Genomic DNA, 13401 nt, shown 5'->3' on the forward strand with positions numbered 1-13401 from the left:
AGCAGGTTTTCAGGGCAGGAGCGATCTTCCTACGCTCCTGCCCTGTGCAGATCACTCATAGGAAAGGCTGCCATGAGCTCCCATCGTAGTCTCGAGAGCCATTTCCTATAAGTGATCTGCACGGGGCAGGAGCATAGGAAGATCGCTCCTGCCCCGAAAACCCACTAGACCACCAGGTAAGGCTTAAAGGGGGTCTAAGAGAGCTTAAAAATAGCCTGAAAAATGGATCTTAAAAAAAAAAATTGTGAATAATCAAATCCGCGAATGCTGAAACCACGGATTCGGAGGGAGAAGTGTAAATCTGAAGAAGGTATACAAACTGTACTTTGGCTGTCCACTGGGTGACCAGGATATGTGGACTCCAAAACTTTGTGATTGGCTCAATCGACGAAAGGTAGCGATGTCATTTGCAATCCCAATGATAATGGAGGGAAACGTGAGTCCATATTAAAGATTTCTACTTTTGCCTTGTGAACACAATTGGATTCTCAGCTAAAACTAAGCACAAAATTATATATCCTACTCTGGATTCTGCTATTAGGCCTGTTCCTCATGATGACTCACTGCCTTTCCCTGTACCTCCACAAGATGGACTTGCTTTTGTGGAACATGATGAGGAATGTGATGATGATGCAGCAGCTGGTCACATTCCATAATTATCTGATCCTGATTATGTGAATGATGAAGATTCAGAACCAGAGACTTTTGCACAAGCTGACTCAATGATCTTATTCATGATCTAAATCTTTCAAAAGAAAAAGCATAACTTCTATGACTGCAACGGAAAAATTATATTCTTACCTGTTAATTTTCTTTCCTTTAGACGCAGCAGATGAATCCAGAGAACAATGGGACAGCACACATCTACCAAAAGGTGGAGATAGACAAACTGATTAACAGGTGGTCCTATTGGCTGGCATGCCTCTTGCATCTTCAGTATTGCTCCTTGTCTAAGCATCCGTAACCATCAATATGCTTAGCATGTAAAAAACTTTCTTTCCCATAACAAATTTCAAAAGGTAATAATACAGAATACAACTATCAATAATAACAGACTTCGAAAGTTGCAAAAGAAACACCCGACAGTCAATATCCAGAAAGCGTGGGGCTCTGGATTCGGTGACGGGACAAAAGCGCGTGAGGACAAATGCGCGCCGACAATTCAGCGTGCCACAGGAAAACCTTCTTTTAAAGGGCTCCGACAGGGGCTGTGGGGAGGGAACCCCCCCACTCTACTTAATAGGGATCGCGCTGCCTCACGCTGCCATGTTGGGGGGGTGTAACCCCCCACAATATACTGAAAACTTAACTTTTTCTCTAAAAAATAGGGAAAAGTTAAGTTTCCAGTATAATGTGCGGTTACAACCCCTCAAAACCCCCCCAACGCCAGCGCGATCACTATAAAGTGGAGGGTTCCCACCAACATCCCCCATCGGAGCCCTTTAAAAGAAGGTTTTCCTGCAGCGCGATGAAGTCTTGCGCTGAATTGTCAGCGTTCGTTTGTCGGCGCGCGTCTATCTCGCACGCTTAAGACTATGAACCCTGGATTCATCTGCTGCATCCAAAGGAAAGAAAATTAACAGGTAAGAACATAATTTTTCCTTCCTTAGCAACAGAAGCAGATGAATCCACAGACCAATGGGATGTAACAAAGCAATCCTCAACTGGGTGGGAAGCAAATGCCGCCTCCGCAACAACCGAAGCACTAAACGCAGCCTCTGCACACGCCTCCACATCCAACCGGTAATGCTGAGATAAAGTATTCTTGGAAGACCAAGTAGCCGCATGACAAAACTCCTCCCAAGAAAAAAACCTTTAGACAGAGTCCAAGTAGCCATCGCTCTGGCTGAATGGTCATGAAGTTCTTCCGCCAACCGCTTCCCTGCCATCAAGTAAACGTAAAGAATGTCCTCCTAGATCCTTCGAGCGATGGAGGCTTTGGACGCTGCCATACGTTTGTCACATCCCTTGAAGAATACAAAGAGGTGAGCTAAACGACTAAAAGTCGTTAGAAACCTACAGATTGCGGAGAATGCTACACGCTTTTAAGAAACACAGTGAAGAAAAATTCATCTCCCCATTTCTCCTCCCAGGAAGAAGGAAGGAAAAGTGAGAGCGGCATAAAAGAAAGGATGACACCACCTTAGATAGAAACTGTGGTACTGTCTGAACCGACACCCCAGAATATGTAAATCAGAAATAAGAATCCCTGCCGTACAAGGCCTGCAACTCATAAACTGCCAAGCTGAAGCCATGGCAAAAAGCAACACTATGTTCAACGTCACAGCCTTTTAGAGTCTCAAAAGACAAAGTTGAAACAGAGCCTTCTGTAAACTGCGACAAAGTACCTAAAGACTGTACTCCGGACAGGGCTTCTTAAGAGGTGTACGAATATACTCCTTTTAGGAATATACTCCTTTAGAGGTGTACGAATATACTCCTTTTAGGAACTGAATTACATGAAGCTGAGAAGTAAGCAAAGAGCGAGATACCTAGCCCTTGTAACAAGATTGCCACTTGAAGCTGAAGGGAATTGAATGCTAAGCCCTTGGCAATACGCTTGTGCCAAAAAAGAAAAAATATAAAATATACAAGTCTGGAAGGGTGTCAAATGTTGAGAAGTACCCAAGAAAGGAAAAGCCACCAAACGGTAGTATAAGCCACAGGGAAGACGTCTGTATCGCCTGGAGAAGAGAAGAAATAACCTGCTTCACATAACCCTTACACGTCAGCCATGGCTTTTCAAAAGCTAGGTTGTAATACCAAACTAGGACGAATATCCATGCTGATTAGACGCTGGGTGAGTAAATCCGGAGATACTGGGAATCTCAACAGTTCAGCCGTCGGGAAGACTCATTAGATACGCATACACATCGACTATCAGCTCCGGGCGGCTTTCCCGCAGAGGAGAAAATCCTGCATTCACCGTGAGCCTCATCTGGGGCAGCCTCCTTGGAGCGGCTGGGGCACGGGCAGTGTGTCTGGGAATGAATACATGGATAGGAGACCATCGCAGGGGAGGAGACATAAGCATCCTGGGACTGTCAGCCAAGTCTCTTCCCTGAAGAAGCCCTTTCTGGGAACGTCAATCGCTCCTCCTAAACTTACTTGCTCCACTTCATCACTGACGCTGAAACCGTGGATTGAAAACAAAGTTTTATATTATTTTTCTTTCCAGCTTATGATTTATCGTTAATCTTATCTATTGTTTTGCCTTTTGTCTTTGTTTTGTTCTATTTCTATCATTTAAATTTCTCCAGAATTCTACTGTTCAACGGTTCCCCCTTCTGCATCTATTCCTTTCTCTCCTTTCTTCTACCTTCCAAAGTATTTAGATCAATGCTGTCTTGTTAAAAATGTTTATTTTTATTTTTTATTTTTCCTCTATCTCTACTTTTCACTTCTCTATTACCCTCCAGGTACTTTAGTTAGATTGTGAGCCTTCGGGACAGTAAGGGAATTTTTCAAGTACCTTTCTTATTTCTAATCTTAATGTATATTTTCTGTAAACCGCTTAGAACCTAACGGATGTAGCGGTATATAAGAAATAAATTACATTACATTACATTACCAAGGACGGTGCGGCCAATCCGGAGATTCTCTGATTACTGTGCCCTGAAAGCGAGCTTGAGATGGCAAATCCATCCAATCATCAGCCAGGGGAAAACAATTAAAAAAGAGAAAGCAGAAGCGAGAAAGAAGCAACGCTGCAACCCCCTCTGACTGCTACTTCCTGCGTCTGCTGAAGAAGCTAGGAAGCTTTGAATTTCAAGACAAGGCCATGAGGTCTAGTTCTAGGAGATCTCACCTTTATACAAAGAGCTGGAATGCCTGAGCGAATAGTTCCCAATTTCCAGGATGTAGAAGATTTTGTGGTGAGAAAGTCTATCTAAACCCTTTTCCTGTCCTGTAAAATGATGCGCCGATAGAAGAGAAAGATGAGATTCTACCCATTGAAGTAGAACCATTACTTTACTCACCAACTGAGTACATCACGTACTTCCTTGGCTGTAAACAAATATCACCGTCATAACACTGTCCTAAAAGACCTTTATCGTCATTCCAGAAGAATGGTCTGAAACTCCAGAAACTGCAGCCTGACCATGCTTCAGTCCAGAAGAATGAATGAGTACCGAGTCTCCTCTTAATACCAGACTCCTTGCGCTGAGGATTGAAGGCACTGAGCCCACTAACCTGATGGTCTGGGATGTTTGGCGACTATGAGTCAGTCCAGCAAAGACCAAGGCATGCCTTTGAAAATATAAATCTCGCTGAGCCACCAAATTATATTGAGCGACGCTTGATGAGCCTACTAGATACTACAATTGGAGCTTTGAGATACCTGGAACCACCAGAACAAAAGCAACTGCTGTAGCATTCTTACGTGAAAGCGAGCCGAAGTTCCCAGTGGAGTCATCACCATGGATCCTAGAACCTGTACAGAATCCCGTGCTCTTGTTCTTGGCGACTGAAGAAGGCAAACCTGAGACTGTAACCTGTCATCCGGGAACACATTCCTCTCCTATATCCCCTGATATTCCAATAATTAATACAGGAGAAAAGAGCTCTTTAGAAATTTGAAGATTCACATCCAAAGAATTGAAGAAAAGACAAATTGACCTGGCTGGAAGACGTCTGAATCAAGCAGTCGTCTAAGAAAGAAAGTACCTGAATCTCCTGTTTGCGCCAAAATACCACTACTGCCCTCATTTTCTAAAATGTTCATGGAGCTATGGCTAGGCCAAATGGCATCTGCCAAAACTGATAGCACTGCTCGATGAGAGCCAAGCGAAGATAGTGCTAATTCGGTGTCCATAGGGAAATTGTAAATATTCTCACAGTTTTTCTCCGGAAATGTCTAACTCTGAGAAACTAATTTACCAGAATGAGATCCAGTCCGTCTGACCAATTCCCCCATCTTGGGCACTATGAAGTAAATGGAATAACTTCCCTTAGTTCCAGAAGAACTAAAACTACTGCCCCAAGTACCGGTAACACTTAAAGGGGGTCTCCATGCAATGCTAGCCAAAAACTTACTGCCTTTAAAGTAAAGACGTACTAGACGTAATCTAGAAGCTGCATTGACCGCCCCATGGGAAACAATCTGCACCCTAATTGTTATCAGACAAAGCTCACATCCCTAAAGAGAGCTTCAGGAATGATTCCAACAGCTACATACCGTTTGCTACTTTGTGGTTTTGGGAGAATAGGTACCTTGCCCCTGGTTAGAAGGAGCCGCACAGCTCTTCCTGCCAGTTTGAAGGACTGTGTAGCAGGTGCCATGAGAAGATGCCGACCTGAGAAATCTGCGCGAGAAGCTTTGAAACTTGCAGTCCCTGGCACCCTACAAATAAAAAAAGACAGTTCTGACCACATAAAGATGTGAAGTGCCATTATGACCCTAGAGACTCCCCCAATTCGTAATCTATTCATACTACGTTCAGGAATCAATTCTATAGTGCTACCAGACACACACAGTGCTGCACAGAGGCACAAAGAATATGAAAACCTCTAAACCTCCATAGACTCACCCTTCAGGGACCCCGAGAGAGACAAGAAGATACCCGTATGACACACAGGGTACTCTCATGCCGCTGACATCACTATGTGGCAATTTGACTTCTGTTGACCCATAATGGCAAAAAAACGAGATTGGGCAGCTGAGCATAGGGCAGAATCTCTTTCTTAAGCACTGTGAAGTATAACAGTACAGTCCCGATTAAAGTAGTTGAGCCTTTTCAAGTAGAGAGAGTGGAGAAACACACACACAAGGTATATCACCGCAATAGTGGCAAAAGCTGTTGAAACTCCCGACATATAGAACCCCGAAAACTGGGAAACCATGGGATACAATGACCAAAGTCAGCTGCAAAATAAACCCAAGCGTTTGCCTGTTTCACGCTGAAATGAACCAGCTTTATCAAAAGTGCATTAGAAACCTACCTGGAGCCAGCCATTAAAATATTTATCCCACTGTCATGGCATAAAATGCTTAAAATGAACCTCAGAGAGAAATAAATAAATGCTGCTTCGTTCTCCTCAACTTAGGAAAATAAGCACGCACCTCTTGCGCTCAGTCAGGAACCGGCTATGTGAAGAACACACCCAGAGACGTCCAAATATTCACCTCCACCCGGCCACGGAAACTGCCAAGCAAAGTCTGCCTCAGGGAGAAATCCCACTACCACCAAGGTGCTGCGAGTATGAAAACAAGCGTGCACCTACAACAAGGCACCAGCTCCGTCAACGGAGCTCTATCCATACACCCAAAGCCCTTTACTGAATAAACTTCATATAAATGTAAATTTACTCATCAGTCGCTAAACCATTTCCACAACTCTACAAAAGATAGCGTTTGATTAAAAAAAAAAAAAAACATATTCCTTCTGTAGAGTCACACCGATCTCAAATTCCTTCTGTAGAGTCACACCGAACCAGAAAAGAAGTTCAAATAAAACATATACTTTGTTGATAGTGCCAGCAGATGCCAGTAAATGGCAGTTGCTCAGCACTATGAGGGCAGAAATGTTTAATAGTCATTGTGGTCTTTTTTTTTTTTTTACAGTGAAAAGAAAGAAGAAAAATTGAGACCCAGTCAGACCCTCTATCATTGGAGGGAGGGTGAGGCAGGGACCTGGGGGGGGCCCAGGTGTAACCCCTAAAGCTGGCACCATTCAGCCGGACACCCCTGTGTCGCTGAAGAGAAACCTCAACAGGAGAAAATTGCCCAGTCACAGCCAGAATCCAGGAGCAGAGAATAACACAGGGAAAAAAATCTGTCCCCGTCACTGCCTCGTCACCGGACCACCGTCCCCTACACCACCCTATCCCCACCATTCCCTTCACCGCCCCGTCCCCGCAGCATCCACTCTTCCCTCTCGCCACTTTTGCAGCGTATTAGTAAAGAAACTTATTGAAGCCAGTGGAGATTGCCTGCCTGTACCTGCAGTCACGTGTGTGTGGGCGCTTCAAATCATCTTGCGTGTGAGCGCCTCAAACCATCTTGACGTCATGACATCTGGGACTTGCGTGTCGTATCTCCACTGAATCTTAAAACGTTCCAGTGAATTATTACGTTTATTGGTCATACCAGGGCAATCATCGACGGCTGTAGCGCGTAAGATGGGCGGAGTGGTGGCAGATGTTGCTAGGAAACGAGGCGGCGGATAAACGGCGCAAGGTTTGTTGCTGTTCAGACTTGTAACAGATGACTAAGGACTGGAGTGGAGCTGGGTCTGCTCTGATCAATATGGTATGTGCTTAGGTCCCTGGCTGGGCTCGAGCTTTGTTGGGCGTCAGGACTGCCAGGAACTTCCAAACGTTGTGTCAGAGGAGAAGCTTCCGCCCACACACACACGACTGCAGGCAGGCAGGCTTCACCGGCTTCAGTAAGTTTCTTTACTAAAGCACCGTGAAGGGAAGGGAAGGGAGGGAGGGAGATAGAGTTGGTCGTAGGGAGGGAGGGAAGTGACCACACGCCTTTTTCCTCCCTTAACTGCGGGAACAAGGCCATTCACCACTCCACGGGGCAGTGAATGGCCTTGTCCCTGTGCCCGCAGTGAACAATTCCCCCCCCCCACCGTTTCGGTGGGTTATCCGCGGCTAACTGCCACCGTGTCATTCTCTATCCAGGAGCTAGTTGAATAGCGACTATCACCTACTGGGAAATAGAGCATACTGAAGATGCAGGAGGCGTGCCAACCAATAGGACCACCTGTTAACCAGTTTCTCTATCTCCACCTGCTGGTAGATGTGTGCTATCCCATTGGTCTCTGGATTTATCTGCTGCTGTTGTTAAGAAAGGCAGAGTTCTGGCGTAAAAAAAAAAAAAGGAAAACTTAAAAACTAGCAATTTTAGAGGAAGGGTAACATGAGAGCATATTGCAAAATCACAAAATTGCAGACCCCCCACCCTGATTTCTCTCATACGCTTTTACAGCCTTACTCACTGTGACCTGAGCTAGCAATGTGCTTCAGCCTGCCTTAGCTCTTAAGATAGCTGGATCTGTGAGAAGAAATCACTGCCTCAAACAGAACATCCTTCCAGCGCTGAATCTTCAGGTTGCCAGTCTGACTGAGCCTCTAACCCCCAGATTGTAGATGTGCAAAAACAGGAAGGAGAGGCAAAACACAGCTGGCACACACCGCTGAGCCCCCTAAGGATCCCTAACAACCTGCGCTCAAACCCCCTCAATCAGTAGGTGAGCAATGCTAGCAGATGGCCCCAAGCTCCAAAAAGACTTCTGCAGGCTGGCTAACTGGTACCACACTACAAAATTAACTAGCTCAGAAGCACTAGAGCTCTAGAGCAGGTCCGTCAGCTGAAGTTATGTGCATGCAGTGAGAGGAAGGATATTAAAAAGAGAACCTCATCCTCCACAAGGCTGCGTGAACAGTTACCATCTAAGGACAAATCTTTTTTATTTTTTATTTCATTTCTTCTTTTTTTTTCTCTTTCCTTTATTAATGCTCATTCTTCCCCTCCTCTCACACCCTTTTTCGTTCTTTCCTTTCAAGAATGTAGTTCCACCCCTATCCCTATTGTTCCAGTTTGTCCAAGTCATTTTATTTACTGCTGTACTAACTTGCTTGTAGTAATGTCTATTCTTATAAGTTCTGTAAAATAACTTGTATTCTTTGTCATGCTCTTTTAATTGATGTACACCACCTAGAAGCCTGATTAGGTGGTTAACAAATTTTTAATAAACTTGGATGATGATAGACACAGCCTGATCAAACAAACTAAAATACAATAAATGAATCACACTTGGAGCACTGGGGTGAGTCCTTCTTCCATCAGACATCACCTTTCTCACCTGGATAGTTTTGGTGATCTTCATAGTTGGAGGTGTGGAGACTGCAGTGGGGCTGGTAGCAGCAACAGGCAAGCTACGCTTTAAGCTGATCTTCTCCCGTGCGTCCATCACTTTCTCACTAGCTTCACTTTGCTGTTTTCGGGAATTTAGCATGTCCCTAGCATCCTGTACTTTGCCCTTGATGCGAAAGCGGGCATCCTTTTGCAACAGTTTCTCCCTGGCATCTTTGATACCCAGTTTTTGACGTGCATCTGTAATGCCAATTTTTTGCCGGGCATCAAAAGTTCTCTGGAAAGTAGGTGCTGGCCTGCTTACAATAGGCTGCTGGAGGCCAATGCGAGATCTGACATCCCCTAGACCAGGCCTGAGGTTTAGCCTAGAAAGGGAATGCAGGACAATCAGTGGGAAAAAAGCATGAAATAAATTAAGCCATACACTCTACTAAACAATCTATTGCCATAGCTTTATTTTCAATGCATGACAACTTCAGTCATTATTATGGATATTATGAAAACAGATCTTTCCTCCCTCTTAATACCATGTACTTAATACCATGTACCATGTAGTTAATTTCACCAAGCCTTTTACATTGCTGTACAAATATATAAGAGACAAACCTTGTTTTGAGGAGCTTAACATCTAGTCACATAAGCTAAGCACATAAGGACTTTAGCAGCAACACCCACTGACATTACTAGAAGTGGAATTATATGAAGGCTAAAGCAGGTTCTAGAAGTAAAGCATGAAAAATTAAGTCAAGAACCTGCAAGAACTCTAAGATGTTAGGCAGGGAAGTGCGAAAAGAGACCACTCTCGTATGTCCAAGTATTTAAATCTACTGTATAATCTTGTATGTCCAATTCACTCCATCATGAATGTTTACTTGTAACCGTTCTGAGCTACTGGGAGGAAGGGATAATAATCTAAATAAATAAATAAAAAGGAATAAAACAAAAACAAAATGTATCATAACTAAATTTATACCTATCCAGAGTTATATGATATACTGTATTTTTCGCTCCATAAGATGCATTCCCCCCCCCAAAAAAAAAAAAAATGGGTGGAAATAAGAGTGCGTCTTATGCAGCGAATATACAAAAAAAAAAAAAAAAAAACCCCAACAACCCGGCTGCCTGCTGCTAATCAGGGCCCGTGGCGCACAAGCGCTAATGCCTGATACCGGACACTTCCCTAATTGGGCCGGTCACTGGTGCTTCGCAGGGCTGCTGCCTGCTGATTACTGGCACATCGGGGGCAGCGGCGCACAAGCGCGCTGCTGCATGGGCAGGCGCCACTTCTGAATGACTGCTCAACCAGCACGGTTTCAGCAAAGGCAGATCTTGTTTGACGAACTTACTGCACTTCTTCGAGGGAGTAAACAGGCAGATAGACAAGGGCGATCCGGTCGACATTGTATATCTGGACTTTCAGAAGGCGTTCGACAAGGTTCCACATGAATGACTACTTCGGAAAATTACAAGCCATGGAATCAAGGGTGAAATACTCACGTGGATTAAAAACTGGCTGAAGCACAGGAAACAGAGAGAGGGGGTAAATGGACAATACTCGGACTGGAAGAGCGTCACCAGTGGGGTGCCGCAGGGCTCGGTGCTTGGACCCGTGCTCTTCAACATCTTTATAAATGATCTGGACATAGGTTCAACGAGCGAGATGATTAAATTTGCGGACGATACGAAGTTATTCAGAGTAGTGAAGACACAGGGGGATTGCGAAGATCTGCAAAGTGACATAATCAGGCTCGAGGAATGGGCATCGACATGGCAGATGAGGTTCAACATGGATAAATGTAAAGTGATGCATGTCGGTAACAAAAATCTCATGCACAAATACAGGATGTCTGGGGCGGTACTTGGAGAGACCTCCCAGGAAAGGGACTTGTGAGTTCAGATCGACAAGTCGATGAAGCCATCCACGCAATATGCGGCGGTGGCGAAAAGGGCGAACAGAATGCTAGGAATGATAAAGAAGGGGTTCACGAACAGATCAGAGAAGGTTATCATGCCGCTGTACCAGGCCATGGTGCACCCTCACCTGGAGTATTGCGTACAGCACTGGTCGCCGTATATGAAGGAGAACATGGTACTACTCGAAAGGGTCCAGAGAAAAGCGACTAAGATGGTTAAGGGGTTGGAGGAGCTGCTGTACGGTGAAAGATTAGAGAAACTGGGCCTCTTCTCCCTCGAACAGAGGAGATTGAGAGGGGACATGATTGAAAAATTCAAGGTACTGAAGGGCATAGACTTAGTAGATAAGGACAGGTTATTCACCTTCTCCAAGGTAGGGAGAACGAGAGGGCACTCTTTAAAATTGAAAGGGGATAGATTCCATACAAACGTAAGGAAGTTCTTCTTCACCCAGAGAGTGGTAGAAAACTGGAACGCTCTCCCGGAGTCTGTCATAGAGGAAAACACCTTCCCGCTCTTACCTTAAGATAATCGGCAGCCTGCAGAGAGGACCGCGGTAGAGCGAATGTGGTGCTAAGGACAACGGCAGCTTGCAAAGATCACTACAGCACCGTGATCCTCTCTGCAGGCTGCCAATTATCTTAAGGTAAGAGCAGGAGGCCAGGGGAGAACATGCAGGCCTTCGGGGGGGGGGGGCCCTGATGTAGAAGTACACGGAGGGAGGGAGTGAAGGGAGGGTTCAAAGAGACGTACATATACCAGACTGGGGGAGGGGGAGAAATAATGGGTCTAAAAACAGAGGAGAGGGAGAGAGATGTGGACAATGGAATTTAGGGAGGGAAGGAACAGAAAGGGAAAGAAGTTGGACACAAGGGATGGTGTGGAGGGGGGTGGGGGATAGAGATACTGGATAGGAGGGTAGTTGGGAAGAGAAAGGGAGAGCTGGTAGACCCTGTGGGATTGTAAAGGAGGGAGAGATGCTGGATGAAAGGGTAGTTAAAGAGAGATGGTGAATCTGGGGATGGTAGGGTCCATTACTGCAGCTGAAAATGTTGAAATTGTTGAAAATGAATAAAGAATTTAAAAAAAACCAAACAAACCCAAAACAAAACAAAAGGAAAAATGCCACACCTCCATGGGAGGGAAACAGAAGAGGAGGACAGAAATGGAAGATGGATGGTTATAGCATGGAGAAAGAAGAAAATGACAAATGGGTAGGAGACAAGTTATCAGAAGACAACCAGAGCATGGGACCAACATGATTTGAATAATAACCAGACAACAAAAGATAGAAAAATAAAATTTTATTTTCTGTTTTGTGATTACAATTTGTCATATTTGAAATGTGTATCCTGCCAGAGCTGGTGTTAGACCGCGAACATGAGCTAGGATTTAACAGAGAGAGGAAAAGCCTTTTTTGTTTATTTTGTTTACATCAAAGCGCCAGGGTGGGTAGGAGAGGGCAAGGCTATAAAATAAACCCACCAGGATGTTTGAAAAAAAACATCCAATTGGGCAGGAAAATCGAATCGGATCGAAAAATTGATTCAATAAGCTGAATCGAATCAAATTTTTTTTCCCTGAATCAGGCAGCACTACACTTACAGTAATAAAACAATATGTTAATCTTGTGTTAGCACCTGATTTTTTTATGTTTGTTATTCCTTTTGTTTCTCTTTTATATCATTTAATTCAGAATTTTAATCTTAATTTATTATGGGGGTTGCCTTCTTTTGTCAAATCTTATCTTTACTCCTCATGTCTTCTGCATATTTTGGTTTTCCCCCTAATAACAGAGTGACAGTGGAATATAAACCTGGTTGCCCTGGATTCAAAATCCACTCACTGAAAACTAGGTTGCCCCTCCACTCTACAAGGATGTCTGTGTGACTTTTTGTAACAATGCTACCAGACAGATAGATGTTTGTCCCTGGTTTTTTTCGGCACTCATAATTTGAACATTTTTCCTATTCAAAAATGGCTGCGAAATGCAAAGATTTCTTTGGATGTTATAAGCAACCCAAGTCTGACTTGGACATTCTTTCAAAAATGCCTCTGTCAGTAGTCTCCAATGTGGTCCAAAGAACTCCACTGCAGCCCTCAAATCAGTTGGCTAAAATGTTCTTCAAATTATAAAATGTTTTATTTCAATCTTGTCTACTTGATATAGTAACTGCAAACAATCTCTTCAGTATGCTACTCAGGTGTCTCATTTATGAAATTTGCTGCTGTTGACAATCAAAACTAGAGTGTGTTTTTAAAATATAGACTTGAAATGTTGTAGAATCAATATTAGTATTAATTTTTAATGTTTAATATGCAGTCTGAATAAGCAGGTCAAGGCGGTTTACAAAATTAGTAGTATGTATAAGCTTGAAATTTTTGGGTAGCCCTCGGAGCTCTTTCGCATTGTCCTTCACATGAAAAAGGTTAGAGACCATTGTTCTATACATAAAAATGAAATGAAATGAAATGAAATGAAAGAAAAAAGGTAGAGCCTCACAGACAAAGCATTTTTTTAGGAATACATCTTTTTGGTTCCTCTAAGAGTACCAAGATAGCCTTTTTCTTTTGTAAATAAATAAACCCAAACCAAACAGATGACTACTGAAAAGAAAATTTATCATTTTCTGTGATATGCTTTTGCCTCCTAAAGTTAG

At 43.8% G+C, this 13401-nt stretch overlaps 1 protein-coding gene across 1 annotated transcript in view; it reads right to left on the reverse strand.

Annotated features, from left to right (window-relative positions):
* The window catches only part of POLDIP3 (DNA polymerase delta interacting protein 3), a 103368-nt gene that overhangs the window by 70182 nt on the left and 19785 nt on the right, over positions 1-13401 (reverse strand). The window contains exon 2 of the mRNA XM_033935180.1: positions 8817-9192. Within this exon, the coding sequence (XP_033791071.1) occupies positions 8817-9192 (376 nt within the window). The remainder of the gene's footprint in view (positions 1-8816; positions 9193-13401) is intronic.

This window comes from Geotrypetes seraphini, chromosome 2 (assembly GCF_902459505.1).
Source record: "Geotrypetes seraphini chromosome 2, aGeoSer1.1, whole genome shotgun sequence".
Lineage (NCBI taxonomy): Eukaryota > Metazoa > Chordata > Amphibia > Gymnophiona > Dermophiidae > Geotrypetes > Geotrypetes seraphini.